We start from the raw sequence: 20,085 nt of genomic DNA, 5'->3' as shown, positions 1-20,085 counted from the left end.
CAAGCCACATGCTGGTAAATGGTAACAACTGGTTCTTCATGGGAGGGAGGGAGTCCTGATTTGTTACATTTGCCAGTTTTTGTGGTACAAATACTTCACTATGGCTAATTTCAGCCTATCACCTTGACATACTGAACATGAACAAGAGAAGATATGCTAGTAATAGGGTCTCAGGAGCCTCTAACAGTGTCTAACACACAACAAACAAGAAACAGTAGCCATTTTTATTATTACATTGAGGCAGGTTCTCCCTCAATTGAGGACTTTGTGATAAAACCACACTACAGGAGCTAGGGATTTGTTTTCTGATTCCCAGAAATGAATGTCATGCTCTCCATAAGACAGACTTCTTTATTGTCCTTACAGGGGCAGAGATGGCCCAGGTATCCATCCAGAAGACTTGAGGGTCCTAAAAACTGTGGTAAAAGCAGAGCCCTGAGCCAGCTCTGTGAAAACATGGAGATCCCTTGCTTTGACCCCTTTACTCTTAAAAACAGCTTCTACACAGCTAATGTGGGAAGAAACAGAAATGTCTTAATAAATGAACATATCTCATATTTGTAGGTATACCACTCCTAAAGTCATCAATGAACTTTCATATACACAATTTCAGGGGTGTGTGTGTGTGTGTGTGTGTAGTATTTCTGCAGGACTCACTCTTTTGGGCACATTAATTGGTCCAAGGGTATGAATCATGATCCCAATCAGACCAATAAGAATTCAGCTTTAGAATTTTTATACCTCAACGATAGCAAAAGGGACGCTTTCCTTTCTGGTCACAAAGGTGTATAAAGATGCAAGAGCTGATGATGGCCATGTCCCCTGTCAAGTGGAATTAGCTGATCTGAAAGAATGCAGAGGAGCTAGAGAGTCCTGCAGGTATTTGAGTGCTTGATTCCAGCCATTCCTGAAGCTAGGTCCACTCTTACGATTCCCTCAGCTTTGTTATATAAACCAATAAATCCTCTGAAGTGCAGAAGCTAGCCAAAGTTGAAGTTGTGTTATTTCCAACCAGAGTCCTGACTGATATATTATTGTATTTAATGTAATGAATATATGCTGAATGCTTTCTATGCTCAAGGCACTGTGCTTTGTTTTATAGAAGAAAGTAAGACCCAGTGTTAGGAAAACAGTTCTCCAAAATTATGAAAAGTGCAATGATGGAGCTAGGACTAGATCCCCCATCAACTGATATCCACTGGATTTCATTTATAACACTGCCAAATAATAGAATCTAGATCACAAGCATGAGGTCAAAAGACATTTTCTTCAATCTGTACTTATAAATCACACATATATCCTAAATGGACATGTTCATGCTCTTGGTAGGAGAGTAACCAGAGAGAAGAGTATTAAAGTTTAAGAACAAATTTCACCTCTTTTCATGAACTTAGCTCATTTTTGCCAGTTTTGTATGTGGAAGATAATACCTTAGTGAAGTCAGAGTACTAGTATCCTAAATTTGAGCTTACACTCAGCCAAATAAGCCACAATGGCCTTTGTTTACTATTATTTTTATTTTCTTTACTTACAGAGGGAAACCAGCATTTAGAAATATCATAACTAACCAGTTTCTCAAACTTAAAAATATATTTTGTCAAAAATTTTAAAATTTTCAACATAAGATTTATTTAAAGAATGATAATTTAATCCTGAATTTAAAAAATCTGATATTAACATTTTTTTTCTAAGTCATTTTCCAGAGGAGATTTAAAGTGATTTTCATATTCTTTCCGTTTTGTTTTCCACAGATGAACAGGATCCTAAGTTGTTAGTACCATTTTTGGTAAAGAGGAAAATGTGTATTGAGAATAATAACTTGCATGCCAGCCATAGTGAAACTCTGATTCAATTCGCAGCAGTGATTTCATCACCAAGATTAGGGGATAAAACAGCAATGTGTATAACTCAGCCACAAAAAGTTCAGTCATACCATCTCCAGCCATGATCTCATTAGGTCTCATAATGTAAGAGGGATGGAGGCCTTCAAATTAAACACAGGTGCCCAGAGTAACAGCAGTGATTCAGGAGGTGTTGCTGTTTTTTTTGGTGCACGAGACCAGGGCCACCTCCGCCTTTTTATTCTTCGTCCGCTCTTTTATTACCAACCATCTTTTAACCTAGATGTATCACTCTAGCGTTTAAGTCAGAATGTATGGAAGTAAAAATATTAACTACACTTCCAATTTTCCTTCTGACTTTAACTTTGATTTCAGGTTTCACATTCAGTCCCTGTTGTGTCTTTATTGCTCACCAAATCATCCCTTCCCATGTCTCTCTAAAGGATTAAATCACCATCTAGTTATTTAAATAGTTTTGCAATTTTACCACTGCATCTATTAGTCCCAGTTTCACCACTCTCCTGTCCAGTGTAAGACAGACTGCTTCCTTCAACTTCATTCTCCATGTATTTGACCCTCTGATGACATTCTCCCTATTTCTCTTTTTTCATCCTCTAGTTTCAGTGGTAAAATATGAGCACTAAAATTATCTCTGAGACTATCAATTGCTGAATTATTATAATCTGAATAATACTGGGGCTATTTCTTTCTGAGCTGAAGACCCAGTGATAAAATTGTCTTCATCCTCATCAGGATGAAGAAGCTATACAGTTAGTGGGATTCACGTTTGAGTGTCTGAAATGAGTGGCTTGATGCAGCCTGTGTAATCTGATCTACATTATCTGTACCTTAAGAGGACAAACAATAATATTGGGGGAAGAAAATGAGATGATGGGAGTTGACTTATATGGTTTCTATGATTCCTCCCAGGTCTTACATTTTGGAGTTTTACAGAGGACTCTGATGATCTTTTTCTAAACTTAAAATAACAGATTATAGTTGTCCATGGGGTGAGGTGAAATGACTCAAAATAAAAATATACTATTAAAGAAAACCTAGCCCCTGGGTAAAAATCTCTCTCCAGTCTGACCATCCTTTTGCCCTTTTGCTTATAACTCTTACTGTACTTAACATATTTTGCCTTGTACTATAGTTATTTTTATATGTATTTGCCCAATTAGATTGTCCTTAGGAAAAAGAACCATTTTCCAAGGCACAGTGCCTTCCATATTGCAGTTGCTTAAAAAAATGTCTTTTAATTCTTGGTCACAGTATTATCACAATGTACTGTACTCCATTGTTTTTACCTTTCTGATTTTTGCAAATTTAAAAATCACAGTAACATACAGGAATTATATTCAGTATCCAAAGACTCTTCAAATGAAGTCATATATACAAATATTCTTGCTATTAAAAGACAGCATGGTCAAAACTGAACTCTTGGCCTTTCTCTTTGGATTCCAACTCAACATTACTTCCTTTTCTTACAGTGGGGCACTAGCTTCCTATCAGTCATGCTCTTTAATATCAGCTCCTCCCTTTTCCTTTTCCTAATTATTTCTACCTATGTCATGAATCCTACCATTTTCATTCAATGCCTCTAGAATTCTTGTTTTTTTCCTATCCCTAGTCACCTCACCATCTTGACTACTATTCTTTTTCTCATAAAAGAGTTGCTGCTCTGACCACACTACTTTTTTCCAGCAAGGCTTCCTCTGGCCTTTCAAGGTCCTCCAAATGAACACTATTATTATTATTTCTTTACCAATGCCTCTTTTGTCTATTCTTCCTAGTCCCCTGTATTTTATGCAGAACAAGGATAAACCTTACTGCCCTCTGTTTTTCCATACTTTACTTATAAAGTCTCCAATATGACTAAAGCACACTTAAAATATTTCATTAGATAATTTCTGATGAAAAAATACCATTTAGGATTTTAAATTAATGGTATTGGGAAAACAATAATATTTGAAAATAAATATAGATCCTTTTCTCAAAGCAGGCAAATATATTTCAGATAGAGTTTACCTTAAAAAAAACTTTGAAAGTATAATCATAAAGTGGATAAGGCCTTCATAACATTATACCAATGAGAGAAATAAAAGTTTGATAGTTTTTCTACATAGTATTTTAAAAAAACTTTTATAAGTAAAAATAGATCATAACACCATAATATGGGAAATATATAACAAACTAGGAAAAAAATGTCTAAAATAGTTAATATTCTTAATACATTGAGTTAATACAAATCAATAACAAAATGATAAACACTTCAGTAGAAAAATGGGTCAGGCCATGAAGAGCAAAAAAGAAGTAATACAAATGGCCACCGAACATAATTTTTAAATGTTCAGCCTCACCAGCAATTCTAGCACAAAAAATAAAATAGCAATTAGATATCAAGGGTTTTTCTTCCCTATAAAATAGTTAAAGATTGTTTTTAAAATAATACCCGGTGTTGTTCAGTTCAGGAAAATGACAGTCATATATGTACTGTTGGTGGGAATATACATTCATACATTCTTTCTAGAGAGCAACTTGACAGTTTGTCTCAGAGAGTAAAATATAATTCTATTTGAACCAGAAATTTTATTCCTATTCATTTAGCATAAGGGCATAATTATAGAGAGCAAAGTTTTGGTAGCAAATATGGTTAATGCTGTGGAATAGAAAGGGATCAAAAGCTAGGACCCAGACAAAATTGTTCAACAGTGGAAAACCAGTTTAAATAAATAATGACATATCTACTAAATGTTGTAGATGATGTTTAATGTTCAGAACAACATAATGTTCAATATGTTGAGAACTGACTACAGAGCATCATAAATAATATAATTCCATTTTTTATATACATGTGCCTATGTAGACATAGAAAAAGATGAAATATATAGATCAAAATATTAACAGTGGTCTTACAAGTATTGTGTTTTTTTAGTTTCTTCTTTCTACTTATCTGCATTTAAAAAATTTTACGCTTTAATATGTATGACAAAAACCAAATATGATTATCACATTGTCATCTGAAAAACCTTCTCTCTTCCACACTCATTTAATGTCTTACTGAATTGAGTAGTTTTTCAGTGAGCTTTATCTCTATAATACCAATGTCTACTGGGAATCTTATTACATATGACAACCATTCTGAATAATTAAGATTTCCTTTTTTCATAGTCTGAATTCAAAGGAATAAAGAAGAAATTTAAAAGGACTGATAAAAGAGAAATATTTTAAATATGTATCATTAGCTCTTTCCAACAAAGAAAACTGTCTGTCTAAATTTTCTATCTTTTTCAAATTCCATTTTCTTACTCCAAACAACAAAAAAGTTAAGAAGTAACTTTTTATTTCCGAACTACAAAAGGAAGGGAAATATGAAACAATTTTATCTGAGTAGGTTAATTCCAATGTCAATTATCCTTAAAATGTTAAAAAAAAAATCTCCCATGTAATATACAAGCACATGATATCTGGAATGAAATGACCAACCACAGAAGTCTCAAAGGATGTTTGAATAGCATTTGAACTTAAACAAATAAAAAAGCTGAGGCCAAAATAGAACAGGTGTGACCAGGCCCACTCAGATGCCTTAAATGGCTGATCATGACAAACATAATACTTAAAGTACTGAGTGTCGGGGAATTAACTTACTGGGTTGAGGCTCACAATTATATGAAAACATGCTTAAGTTATTGGAAACGTCAAAAAATATCTTCTGGTTTTTGAGCATCACTTTGTTTTATATAGCTTTTCAGTTTCTCTTGAGATAAATTTATAAAAATAATTAGCAGAAGAAAGGAAAATAAAAAAACAAATATCTTGTCTTTGTAATACATATCATAGGTTGTACTTCTATACTTTCTCATGTCTGGCTTTTAAGGAGTTAGTTACATGGTGATCACATTTGAAAAAGAAGAGACATGAAATTTTAAAAGTCTTAGAATAAAAACTTCTATCACCCTAGATTCTGTGTTCCTTCTTGGTAGCCACTGCCCTAAACCTTTTCAAGAGACTAGGAGTGAGTATTTCTCCTTAAAATTAAAACATTCAGGCAGACACTGACTTTGGATATTGAAAGTTCAAAGGCATTATTATTTTGGAACAAATATCAAGAAATGCATCTTGCTTTAACCATATTAGGGACCTGCATTCTTTATCCATTGTAAGTCCCAGATTTTTGTGACTCCACTTTTAGAAAAAGGCTTACTTCATTATAGAGCTTTCCTCTCCAGTTCTAGAGAGCTTGGAATACATAATCTCATTTGCCTACTCTCGTTTTATCAATTTCATGTTGGGATAATTAGGTAATCTGGGGGATAATGGTTACTCTGATTTCTCAAACAATAATGAAATGCCATTCACACATATTTTGTCTTGCTATTGTCAATCAGGCAAAATCCCTAAAAAGATCAGTATTTTCAGCATTAACTCAGCATCTTTGTCCTTTTTCGCAAAATTATTGCCTTTTGCTCAAACGAGAAACCTTTCTGTTCCTACAGATTCCTACAGTGTGGTCCACTGATAGCAGGTCTCATATTTTTAAGTTTAAATTTTTAAAAAGTCATCATTAAGATGGATGGGCTCTCTTCTTGTACCTCCCTTTACAGTGAGTTGTAACTGCTACATTAATCAACAGAAAAGGACTGAAGTACACCTCTAGGCCTGTGCTCTACACTCAGAAGACAGGATGCCTTAGGATGACAGAACTTAAAACTGGGTCAGCAAATTAAAGCACTGATACTCCATTACAGAATATTTCTAAACCATTTAAAATATCTTTAAGCCTTTAGGATAATATCTGGAAAAGATAGGACTGCACGCCAATCTACTATATTTTACTGGATCTAAGATACCATTATTTTATGTACCATTAAAGAAAAATAATGCCAATTATTATTGTAAGATACCATCAACTGCAAAATGAATCTAATTTCAGAGATGTTAAAATGCAAATGATATGTGCTTTAGAATTAATGAAATATGACAATTGCCAGCACTATGCCAGGATCAACCTATTGAAGTTCCTGCTTTAAAGGGGTTAATTACTAAGTCCTGTGGATAAATAGGAATCAAAATTCCACCCTCTGTGATGTTTTACCCCCTTTTCTCAGCCTAATTTATTTATATCGTATGAATGTATGTTTCCAAATAAGAATATCTAATGTTTTTCTCTTTGCACTTGAAGAAAATAATTCTCACTTCTTTCTCTTACTTACTCTGGTGGGCAGGGCTCAGTGTTGCAGGTTCTTTGATTTTCAGGTGGCTTACTATCAGGGTCACAGTAATTGTTCTGGACAATGGAGTTGTCGTCCAACCTTTTACAGACCACCTCCTGTCTTTGGACACCTTGAGAAAAGGAGGACATCATTAATTGAAGAGTAGTTTACCTTCCAGTAAGTTAGGTATGCATAGCTTTCCTCTGTGGGGGATCAACCTCACTGGATCGCTGCTGTCTTATCTGTTCCAGAAACACTTGACTGCTCCTCTAAAAAGGAGAGAAGACCTGGTCATTATATTGCAAATTTAGGCAAAATTATTCTCATATTTAGAAACATAACTGTTTTCAAGTTCAGAAAAGAAACTATTGGTAATTTTAAACAATTAGTATTCCCATTTGTATATTCTTCTTCATGCTTTCCTTTAAAAAAAGAAACTTTATTTTCCCAAAATATCATCAGATAAAATGTATGAATATACATTTCAGTGCAAAACAATGGTTGGATATCTATGTAAAAACAAAACATTAGGGACAAATTTACTTTTTAATATCTTGTAGGACAAATCCAATCAATTCAGTCTTTGTTAGGAACACGTAACATTCACACATTTCATTTTTTCTCCTTCCATTTACAGATTTATTTCTCTGAAAGCCCACAAAGTCTAGAATTTAAAGACTGCAGTGAGCCTCTTTGGACTGCAACCCATCAGTAATCTGTTTGCTTTGATAGAGTCAGCCCTTGTTGATTACACCACTGGCAAACAGATACACACATTTTCCATCAAATATTAACTTACAAAGTACTTATCTCATTCTCAAAAATTAGTCTATGTAACCTGTTTGCCACAGCTAAAAATATTCTCATAAAATTTGTAAAATTCTAAATATATGTTTATTATTTAATGGCAAAGATATCCACCACACCTTGCTCACATTTCACAAAATACGAAGACACACACAAACACATTCTTATCTGTAAACATGCCTGGTGAATAGACTTTATGCAGATTCATTTTCTCTTCAGTGTGGAGGAATCAAAAGAAGCAAAGATAGGTGTATCAAGGTCTCAGAGGAAAGTCAATCTACAAGACAATGCTAAGTGTTCCAGATCCTATAGAGGTAGCAGCTTACTCCCAGAATTGAAAATAAAAGCACAAACTAAGCTATCCCCCTTACTCATTCATCCCATCTCTATAACCCGGTAGGCTAAATTACCTAGAACCAGTTATAAAAGCAGCATTAGCAGTATCCAAGTAACTACAGCTTCATACCTACCTAGCCCCACACAAACCTTCAGTTTTTCTTTTTTTTTTTTCTCAGTTGCTTTTAGTAGTGCCCTAAAGAAAAGAGTTTGACCCCAAATTAGGGAAATCAATGTGAAACAGGACCATTCAGTGAAGGAAACTGTCACCTAAAGAGCTACGCACCAAATGCTTCCCCAAGGTCCCTTAAACATCCTGGGACGTCTGCAGGTGGGAGTACCTCAGTCATCATGTTTTGCACACTTCTAACTAAGCACTTTGAATTTAAAGGTAGGGAAATCTCTTTCCCTGATGGCGAAAACCATTAAGTCCCATAGCCTCCATGATGGTAGTGAGCAGATGAAGAAGGTATATTTTATTACTTGCAGTGACCCAAGGCTCTTACTGATCAAGCTTTTTGGTTTTCCTAAATTTAGGGCTTTAAAATATAGACAAACAACTTACTTGCAAAATGTCTCAGAGTATGTGCTGTATTCATTCCATCCCAACCCCTTGAATAGGCCAAATATCTCAGTTTATGCAACAACAGTTTGGAATTTTTTAACTATTAAACTTTAGATTTTTGAGGGAAGAATGATTCACACCAGGCATAGCTTTGACCCATTCACAGATGTTCCACAGTATTCACCACATATCTCCTCATTGTGTCATTCCAGTGGGCAGATAACTAAGTCCATGTGATTCACCTGGATAAAAATCTCTATTATTAGTCATAGGATTCAACACCCACTGCCACAGTGGCTCAGAATAGCCATCTACCTGGGTTCAATACTTGCTCCTATCAGGAGGAGCAGGCGACTGTTTTTATAGGTTAGCATGGTTATTTTTTAAAATAACCATTCAAATACGATTATACTTGGAGGGGGGAGACTCAAAACATCCACTTACACAAAGGATTTACAACTTCAGCCAACTTTAATAAATACATTTAATAACTAAAAAAATATGATTAAACTTGCAATAAGGAAGTTGGCATTCAAGCTAGTATCTCGGTTGTTTTTCAGAAAAGGATAAACTTTTTATTTTTATTTTATTTTACCGAGGGAGGATAAACATTTTCAACACTACAAAGTGGAACTGATATTGCTTTATATAAGTGGCAGAAACATCAATTCAGTTTCTACAGGTTAAGATAAAATTCTACTTCCTTTAAAATCTTAGAAATGTTGTTTGGTTATAATGACATTAGTTTTTAAAAGTAGCCTTTAATATAAAAGTAAGGCTTCTGCAATTTGAATCACAGATGAAATATTAGTTATTAGAGGTAAGATTTACATTTGATTTTAAGATAAATTCTAGCCATGTATGATCTTGAAAAACTTCAGCTACATAACATTTATTGTTAAAAATTTGGAAAATACACAAAACCACAAAGAACAAAATAAAAATTATTCACAATCTCATATCTTTGCTCTGGACCTTTATTTTTATTTTTATTATTATTATTTTTTGCTGTACGTGGGCCTCTCACTGCTGTGGCCTCTCCCGTTGCGGAGCACAGGCTCCGGACGCGCAGGCTCAGCGGCCATGGCTCACGGGCCCAGCCGCTCCGCTCCGCGGCATGTGGGATCCTCCCGCATCAGGGCACGAACCCGCGTCCCCTGTATCAACAGGCGGACTCTCAATCACTGCGCCACCAGGGAAGCCCTGGACCTTTATTTTTAAGGCTATTTTGTTCTTTGGTGGGATCCAGTAATTAATTTAAAATTACATAGTGCACAAGCTAAAAATGCCAGCTAAATATGGTTCGCAGGTCATTCATTCATTCATTCATTCATCCATTTATTCATTCAATAGAGAATAATTACTGAATACAAGGCACTGTACTACTTATGAGATATTGAGCTAAGTGCTGAGAATTACAAATTGACTTAATTTTGTCATGCCTCTCAGACTTCTTAAAAACTAGAATTTAGGATATTTGGGGGTACATTTCACTTTCATAATTTCAGAATTCTATTTTTTATGAAGTAAAAATTAAAGTCCTTGAATAAGCAGCTGAAATAACTGTATTTTACAAAGATGCATTTTCCTTGCATTCATCTTTTATTAATTTTCTTCTAAAATGTCATATTAGACAGTGTGGTATTTCACACTCAAGAACTGACTATACTAGTAATCTATTCCAAACCTTCCTAAAATGCTGAACTATCTCCCTTCAATAGCACAAATCTCCTTCCAACTTTTACCCCCACACTTGGCAGGTTTACAGAATTTTTTTTTTTTCTTTTTAAATCAGCAGCAACAGAATAACTCTCTAAACCAATGCACCTAATTGAATGGATTTTTCAACACATACTTTTGGATTAAGGAAAATGCAGCTTTTAGCTTTAGAAAACACAGATCAACTGGAAATAATCTAAACCAAGTCAACAAGAGAAATGATTGAGTTTAGAATCTTTTTATATGATCAACCCTCTTGTACATAGCTTCTTTTAAAGTAATCTGTAAAACATTGCTAAGAAGTTGATTTAAACCTTTCAGGAATAATTACATCCAGTTACACAAAAGCACTATGCTTTCAAATCTAAAGATGTATAGTTTATAACCTAAAACATAAAATGTCCGTATGACCAGTCAGTATATGCCTAATCAAAAACAAAATTCTGGTGGCTTAGTGCCCATATCCCCTGGAGATATGCAGGTGTTCTGCAGAATTTAATTGGTCAAACTTAAAATTGCACTAATTATATTTTATTCTTAAACACCTGAGGTTACTGGCATGCAAATTCTATACCCAATTCTGTTTTTAAACGCAATTCCTCTTCCATGCTTAAAAAAAAAAAGAACTTTAATGGTTTCATATTACAAAATTTAAGTACAAAGATGCCCTTACCAATACATATTTACTTTAAACTCTCTAAAATGGGTGTATCCTGTTTAGAGTCTTTTAATTTGCTTACCATTTTGGTTCTTTGATACCAAAGATGGTTCTTAACATGGAAATGTAATTCTTATTTTTAGCCTGGAAGTTTAAATTTGTCAGATCTTATATTTAATTTCTGCTAAAAGTTACAGATGATCTACTTGCCCATCAAAGGTTCTGCTGTCCAATGGGAGGAAGGAATACCCAACTTGAATCACTGCTCAAGCTATACGTCAAGAAATGGCATTTAGCATTTTGAAGTAGCATACACCATAGGAAAATGAGCAAGAAGTCCACCAAGCTGCAAGTGAGTCCTATATGGAGCCCTTCATCTGTTGTGCTTACTCTAGGAAATGGTGATGGTTCAAGAATATAGGGTCTTTTGCTCAGCAGCTGCAGAGCCAATCCTGAGTGAAGACTTAAGAGACCATTCCTCCTCTTCATTTCTTGCCTCCTTTTCAATCCCTCTTCTACTCTTCTTATAAGCTGCTCAATGTTCTCATGTCCCATCTCTCTTCTTTCAGATAATTAAATCATTTAATAAGTTCATGTGTAACAATATTTAGCAATTTATTGCTTTTCTTAGGGTAGTTCATCATTTTAAAAGTAGAGAGAGGGCACTTAATGCACAGAAATTACCACTTGAATCTCATTTGAAAGAGTGATATGTATTAAACCAAGAAGGATGTGGGAGAGGTTAAGGGCAAGAGAAAGATCTTCTAGGTCTTCTCAAATCTACTCATAAGAACCAGCATTTCAGTCCTAGACGATTCAACTGGTAAGTGAGCAGTCTGTAACTACATGAAAGTCAGTAAGGGAAAGACAGAAAGGAAAAGTGTAACTTTGGGATTGATGGGCTAATCAACATCTAGATAATTTAACCTAGTGGCAAAGCACATCCTATCTACCCAAGAAACAGTTTTCTGAAGAATAGGGGGGAAAAAGTTAATAAGTCAGAGCTTACAGTACAAATGTGGTTGGTGGCTAAGGCAACAGTTTGCTTAACCACAGCATCCAAAGTAGCTAGCAACCAAGACAACACTATATAACCACAGTATACAGAGCATATGGCCAACAACATTAATTTAATCTAAATCTTCAGTGCAGATAGCATCCAGAGAGCAACAAGTGCCAGGAAAAAAATGTCTCTCTGCTCTGCCTTTCATGGCTGGAATCTGGCTGCTGTGCTGTGTGATTATTGGCCAGACATAAGCATTTGTAGGGCAGAGCAAAGCCCATCTGCCTTGGATCTAACAGCTGGCATCAGGGTACCAATCAGCTCCACCCATTTGCTTCCTTCTTCTCAAGAGCCTCCTGCTAGTTTTTATCTCCCAAAGGTTTTCTTTCTCTGCCTTTCCAGTGTCTTCCCTTCTGTCTTAAGCAAAATTATATGTCCCAAGGAAGCAGGATTAAGAAAAGGAAAATGCAGCTCTAAAAATATTTATTTTTCTAGAACAACTCTGTTTAGTGATGGTAAGGTAGGGTGGTGCATACATATACTGTGTTTATTTGAAATCACACTACCCCTGGAGGGAATTCCAACTACTCATTGTAAATTAACAGTAATCTCTTCCACGGAAAGGTCTAACTTAACTCATTGAATTCCTACTAAGTCTAAGCCATGGGTTTTCATTATCATAAGGGGGAAAATGAGTGAGACAGACTTGACCTCAATGAGATTACATTAATAATGAAGGGAGGGGATAAAGCAAGTACCATTATAATTATATTATGGAACCTACCTCATCTAATAAAACAATGCACTTTCAGATGTAATATTTCGAATTTTACAGTTCCTTCATTTTGTTATGTTGCTGTCTGATTTCTCTCTCCTTTATCTTCATGGATCTTAAGAACTCATCTCATAGCCAAATGTCTATGATGTAATTCCCTTTCACTTTATCTTGTTACGATATTTTTTTCTCACTCTGACTTCTGCCATGTTTAGTTACTACCTCTTTTTGAGTTCTAGGCAGTTTAGGTAAATGATCTAAGGCAAGTTTTCATTCTCCTTTGTAAAATGAGACCAAAAAATTAGATGATTTCTAATGTTCCTTTCAGATCCAAAATTCTATGAAAGTTGTCTTTTCTTTTTTCCTCCACAATTCAATTGTTCACTTTTCCCCCTTCTAGGTCTGCTTTTCCCCTGTCCTCTACAGAATAATAAGTCTGGAAAACAGGCATTTGTTAGATTCTGTTTGGTTCTGCGTCGCGTTTCAGTGTCTCATTTCTTAGCAGTGTGAGGTACATATCAAAGGGGTTAGACATGTCAAGAGGCAGAACACTAACTAGAAATAGGACTTTGTGAGAGACAAGTTGCCTAATATAAAGAATTAACTCATATTATACTAAAAAGGAATTTCCATGAACTTTAGTAGGAGCTTATTTGTTTTGGGTATTTCATTAAACATTAGAGGAATGATGCTGGAGTACAAGGAGGTCTTGAGTTTCTTCCACACATTGTGATGGATTTATCACCAATAAAGAAGCTTTTCTTTAATTATATATAGAATCCTTTTCTTGGAACCAAAGAGTAAATATTTCAGATTTGAATTATAACAAGGACACAATCATAAACAAGCTATATAGTTTTAAATGAAAATCTTAATTTTGTTTAGATAAAAAATGGGAATAATAATATCATAAGATCCTATAAAATCAGGGTGATAATGCTTATCATTACAAGAAGTTTTTTTTTTTTCCAGAAGTATTTTATGCATAATACCTTGTAAAGATGCATAGTGTTATGACTGTCAAAAATGAGATTTGGGACAAAATTTCAGTGAAGTGAAACATGACCTGTGACACATAGATCATAAATACAATAGGAATGCACTTAAACTTTGGTTTCAGCCTTACTCAAGTTTTTCAGTGAGTAAGATGTATCCCGGCCCTATTCATGTTAGAGAAGAATATAATCTCTAAAGCAACAGAAATGAAATGGAAGAGGAAGGAAAACAGCATTAGGAGGAGTGCTTTAGGTTAGCACAGATTTCTTGCCCTCAGTTATAAATCTTAACACTAGAGAAAATGCAAGCCACAATATGCAAGGGTAAACAGTAAAAAATGTCAGGTTATCAAACTAAACTTTCATATGTAAATTTTTTACAAGAAGTTAGAAAGCTTAAATTATATTGAAAATACACAGGAGAATTCAAAGAATTTTTTTTAAACTGTATTCTATAGGGGAAGCTACATACTTAAGGAAAAAGATAAATAGAAATAATTATTAGAGACAAAAGAAAAAACATATTAACTTCTGAAGCATGAACCAGCCAAGAGCATGAGTTTACCTAGAGGAGTAGCCCTCTCAAGGGCATGTTACATGAGAACTGAGCCAAGTGCAATTGATGGCTACAGAGCATAGGCTTTTGGGAGCTGTGATGTTCACAGGTGCCCTGCTCTGATGCCTGGCATAACTAACCCCGTATGTTAAAGTGTACTCTTCCTTCTCAACACTGAAAATGAACTGAAAGAAGGGGATGATGGGAGAGAGTGAATAGGGGAATGCCACAGTCAATGCAATGATAGACTACTGTCTAGTCTTATAAATATTTTATTTTTCAAAGACCAAAGAGAAAATTACAGAATAATGAACAAAACTGACGCAAATCTTTATTCCTTGTAAACTCAAGTCATGTTTTACAAGGGACTTGTATAATTAAAAATATCACAGTGATCCGTTTTATGTCTAAGTTTGGTATATACAGGAAACAAATGTAAAAGGACCCTCATAGTTTCAAACAATAGTACAACCTCACACAGAAAATACCCTTTATAGGGAATTTTTCTTAAAAACTAATTATATAACTATATTTCTTCAAAGGAAAAGAAATGACAATGACTAAAGGGCTTTTAATTATTCAAACTAAAGTTTCCATCTGGTATCTTTCACTTAACTCAAAGTAAATTTTGGATAGTAATTCCTAAATTAAAGTGAAGCAAACAATTATAAGATTTGACTTATTAATGTCTTTCACACTTAATTTCAATCAAGTCTATTTTGAAACTTGAAAAACAATTGAATTTTGTTTTCCTCTGTTCCATTTTGGGACCCCTCCACTTTGAGTTTCTTTCCAAGTTAAGTGAATATGTCCTTTATAAGCTGCAATACAAGTGTTAATGGTCAGTTGACCATTATTAGTGATGTTAAATATGTTAGCCATGTTAGAATTAGCAAAGAAATTAAACGGACATCTGTGAATATGTAAAGCATTTGCCTTTGTTTTATCTGGTACTTTGAGAGCTATTCTCTTTCAGTCAGATATTAGTACTGGCAAAAAGATTACATCATATTTTTCTAATAATTACTTTTTTAAATTGTTATTTTAGAATGGACTTACGTACTTTTAAGTGCACAATTATAGTTCTGTTGTATCATTCTTGAAAATAATAAAATATGTAACATTAACATAAAGTGCTTCCATAGAAACAATGTAGAAATATCCAGCTTTCTAAAGGGGCCAGGTAATCTGCATGATAGATTCATTAAAATAATTTGAAAAGTCTATTATTAATAAATGGAATAGTGTGGATTATTACATAAACTTGTTAGGTAGTAAACTGCAAGGGAGAATTTGCTATCAGGGGCTCTTTTAAATATATAGTTTCTTTTTCTTTTCTCTCTCTTTTTTCTTTCCCTTTAATCACCTACTAACCTGAAACTGAACTAACAGAGACAGAGGAAGGAAGCATATTCAGGAGGGCACATTAGAAGAAATACTTAATACAGATATGAAGGAGAAATTTACGTATTACTTAAAACCTCTAGTTTCTTAATGGAAGTGCAGAAGAGTCTCCATTTTTAAACTCTGAACATCACCAGGACCCTGAATAAGGAGTTTATATGCATTTTTTCCTCTTACGAGATGAAGTTCACCATCTACTGAAAGGAAGCTAGGTGACTAATTTTTGTCCAACTTTACTGACACTCATTTGAAATCAAGAGTTCTCAAACTTTCCTGGTTCACAGTACTCTTAGTGTCCCAGTACTTTTTTCACAGCCCTCCCAGGCAGGAAAAAAAAAAAAAAATCTGAGTTTCACTTATTAACCACTCAATAGTAATAATTTGCGTGGTGTATGACAGTGTCACTGTGTTTCCATTGAAAACGTACAACATTCTGCAGTGCCTCTGTGAGTCTGCTGTAGTGTCCTGGGGTACTATGGGGCATTGTGAAAAATATGGCCCTAAATCAGGAAAATACAAATAGTACTTGGAAACTATGTAAAGCATCTTAAAAATCTTAAAGAGTAGAAACCAGTTTCAGTATGTGTAAGAATCCAGGTGAGCCAGGTGAAACCACAAAAAGTAAAATAAAAAGAATTTGCCCTAGTTAAAAAGAGGAAAAACATAGAAAATCTTTTAAAAATTTATATGCTATACACACACACACACACACACACACACACACACACAACACATTAGGCTTAAGATGCCATCCAGGGAAGAAAAAGAATAACAAATAAAACAAGCATCTTTATAAAATTTGAGTGTCAAACACACAATAAAAATTAATTAGGCTATGTAAATGTAAAAGAAAAAGTAATGATAACATTCTAAATGGTCAAAGACAGTTGATTAGAAACATTCCTGAAACACTCCATTGTATAAGTAAGAAAAATCTGTGCTCTTTGATCTTCAAACAAAATCAAAATTGCCTCTAAAAATAAACCTGTCTCCCCCTCCCAGTCCTCCATCTAAGCATAGCTTTAGCTTATCTTTTTTTTTTTCCCCTGAGCTGCTAAGCAATGAATGTTTAGCAGAGAGATGCCTTTGTCAGCAGAAACCTGACCAAATTGGTATGCAATTTTTTGTACTTCAACACAAAGAGAAAGAAAAGCCTAGAAAAAACAATTTGAAGAAAGTAATCAGAAGTGTCAGTAGAACTGATTGCAGGATGAAGACTGTATATTTACAGTATAAATGTAAAACTAATACATGAAAATACATATGTATTTCTGACCTTTCTTTGCACAACTAAAGGATCCTTAAGCTTTCTTTCCTGACAGAACAGGTACAACAGTACAGCATCAACTCTCAGTTAATTGGTTTTGGAAGTTTTGCTTTAAAGCCTAAGGGTTGTATTAAATAAGAGGAGGAGTTGGGGCGGGGGGGAGCGGGGAGAAGGTGGGGGTGGAAGGGGAATGGTTTGAATAGTGGGAAATGAGAGCACATCCAGAAAGATAGGGGAGGAAATTATCATGAATACTGCTGCATTTTGCAAAAATTCATTCCCTAACAAAAACAACAATTTCCTAAAACAATAAAAGGCCTTCTCTGATTACAACTATAAGTCGCAGAGAGAAAAAAATGTTTGTTATCAGTTTTCAAAAATGTTGAGTTAAAACACGGGCCTCATATTCTGACTTGTGAGTCTAAATTAAAGTTGGTTAAGTACATAACCACTTGTTCATTTTAGCTCCCTAAGTACCACAGAAACTTGAAATGAGAAGAAAGGATTTTGGAAAATCTGTTTAGCACAATTGCACTTGAGCTTAGTCAAAGGGCCAAGAAATGATATTTAGCACAATTTCGGTCAGTTTTGAAAGCATTAATTAGATGCTTATAAATGATCCATCAGGTAAAGAAGAAAGCACGTAAATAAACTAAACTACAAAAAAGCTTTCTAAAGGCATGTTCAAGGCCAATGGCCACACTAAACAAAATTATGAAATTAATTGGTATTCTACCACTTTTTTCATTTCCTTCTCTGATGTCCCTAGCTAACTTTCCCACTCCAGATACTTATACCTAAATCTCATTAACCTTTGCATTCAACTAGTAGCCAACTAATAACAGAGATGTGAGTTAGTAATGCTCCCAGAGGTATTTGCATCTGAATGTAAATTATTTGAAGACTAAATAAACCTTCAATTAGCCTCAAAGGCAGTACTTCTCAACCGTGGCTACACATTAGAATTACCTAGGGACCTTTTAAAAATCTGATGCCCAGGCCATACTCCCAAGCAATTAAATCGGAATCTCTGGGGGCGGGCCCAAGTGTCAAAATTGTTTAAAGTTCCCCAGGTGATTCCAATGTGCAGCCAAAACTGAGAATCATTGCTTTAGGGAAAGCATTTGAAAAAATGAAATTTCAAGCTAGTAAAGGAGAAATTCTTGAGTGGGGAATATATCATGTTGCTCTATTGATGATGTCAACTGATGAAAAAGCTCTCTTCAAGGTAAAGGACCATTTTTATTACAAGAGAAAATGCTACATTAAAAAAAAATCACTAGACTTCTAAGTCTTGATTTCAGCGTTACTTCACTTGAGTATTACTGTAAAACAGGAATAACAATAGCAGTGCCTATCTCATGGTGTTATTGGGAATGAGCAAATGAAACAGGGAACCAAAAAATGTTTCATAAACTGTAAAGTTTTATTTGTCATTACACAGCTGAGCTAGAACCATTTATCATTAAAAACACTAGGTGTAATGTGATTACAACTGCAATATGGATTATTACCTAATGGATATGTCAATTTGTTTTACTAGACATTTACTTTATGAAATCTAAGTATCTAGCCCAATGTTTCTTGAAGTATGGTTGCTGAACCAGTATCACCAGCATCACTTGGAAATTTGTTAGAAATGCAAATTCTTGGAGTCTGCCCCAGACCTACCGAATCAGAAACTGGAGGCAGAACGTAGCAATCTTGTTTGAACAAGCCCTCCAGGTGATTCTGATGCACACTACAACTTGAAAACCACACATCTAGCCAAACATCAGTAAAAAGAGAGTATATATAACTAAAATCAAAAGATGAATAAACATTATTTTTTCAATCTTTAAAAGTCACAGTGCAAAGGCATATCAGCGTAAATTACTACTTTAAAAAATTCCTAAAGCTTTGTATTTTAATATAGTACAGTTCTCACTACCTAGGCAAGCTTCATCAATCAACATATTAATCACGAATACAATAGTAGTATAAAAATTTAGGAGTCAGATTAATTACAGAGTATAGAAACAAAACTCTAGTGGGAGTAACAATGGTTCAGAAAATAGTCCAGTTTTAATTCTCTCAAAGGAAAAGTCATAACTGTATCTTAAAAATCACATTTATCCTGAAGACAACACTCCACAGCATCTCAATGTTCTTATTCAGGCTAAGGAAGTGTGTCAGCACTGACTCAGAGAAAAGACCATTTCTTGGACTGAAACACTAGCAGTGTTTCCTGCAGTCTTAGATTTGTCACTGGGTCTGCTAAGCAACAGAAAAACAATCTCAAAACTTCTTATCTTAAAAGATCTCATAAGAGAAAATATCAACATTGCTCCCAAACTCAAAGTCCAAAGGTCGTGAGAACATTGAACAGTCTTGTGAGACTGCAGTAGAAAGTTCTTTGAGATCTTTCTTGTTCCCTCTTTTTCCATTTTAAAAAGTTTTGGCAGTCTCAAGATACCTAGCACCACTTTGCAAAGATGAGAGTGGAGTATCCCAATTAAGAACACACGTTAGTATTCATCCTTAGTTTCTGAGTGAAAACTGAGAAGAAATGACTTTTTCCTGAAAGATTCCTTAACAACAGATGAAGTTCCATTTACCATTACTGAGCAGTTGACACTGGCTCTCTCTTTGATCAAGATTCCTGAGTCCTAAGGGATATTCCTTTCCTCAATCCTAAGCCTCCTGTATTTAAAGAAGCTGGGGTTAAAAGTGGGGGTATGTGTAGGAAGAATAACTCCAATAACTGATATCTGTACTCTATACTCTAGGAAATATTTCCAACCTATTCAAGTAAACAAAAGAATATAATCAAAATTATACTATCTTCCCCTGACAATTGCTTTGCCCCACCTTACAAACAAAATAACAATTCTAAACTCTCATTTCCCACACTGGAAAGAATAACACAAATATATAATTGTCAAAATAATTAATTCCTTTTGATCA

At 34.6% G+C, this 20,085-nt stretch overlaps 1 protein-coding gene across 1 annotated transcript in view; it reads right to left on the bottom strand.

Moving 5' to 3' along the window:
* ADAMTS6 (ADAM metallopeptidase with thrombospondin type 1 motif 6) overlaps positions 1-20,085 on the bottom strand; it is a gene marked incomplete at its 5' end in the record, with an annotated part of 267,294 nt that overhangs the window by 24,313 nt on the left and 222,896 nt on the right. Inside the window, one exon of the mRNA XM_079702297.1 lies at positions 7,055-7,184. Within this exon, the coding sequence (XP_079558423.1) occupies positions 7,055-7,184 (130 nt within the window). The remainder of the gene's footprint in view (positions 1-7,054; positions 7,185-20,085) is intronic.

Source organism: Hyperoodon ampullatus, assembly GCF_949752795.1.
Source record: "Hyperoodon ampullatus genome assembly, chromosome: 4".
In the NCBI taxonomy this organism is placed as follows: Eukaryota; Metazoa; Chordata; class Mammalia; order Artiodactyla; family Ziphiidae; genus Hyperoodon; species Hyperoodon ampullatus.
Note: the sequence above shows the minus strand (reverse complement) of the source record. Positions and strands in the feature narration are given on the sequence as shown.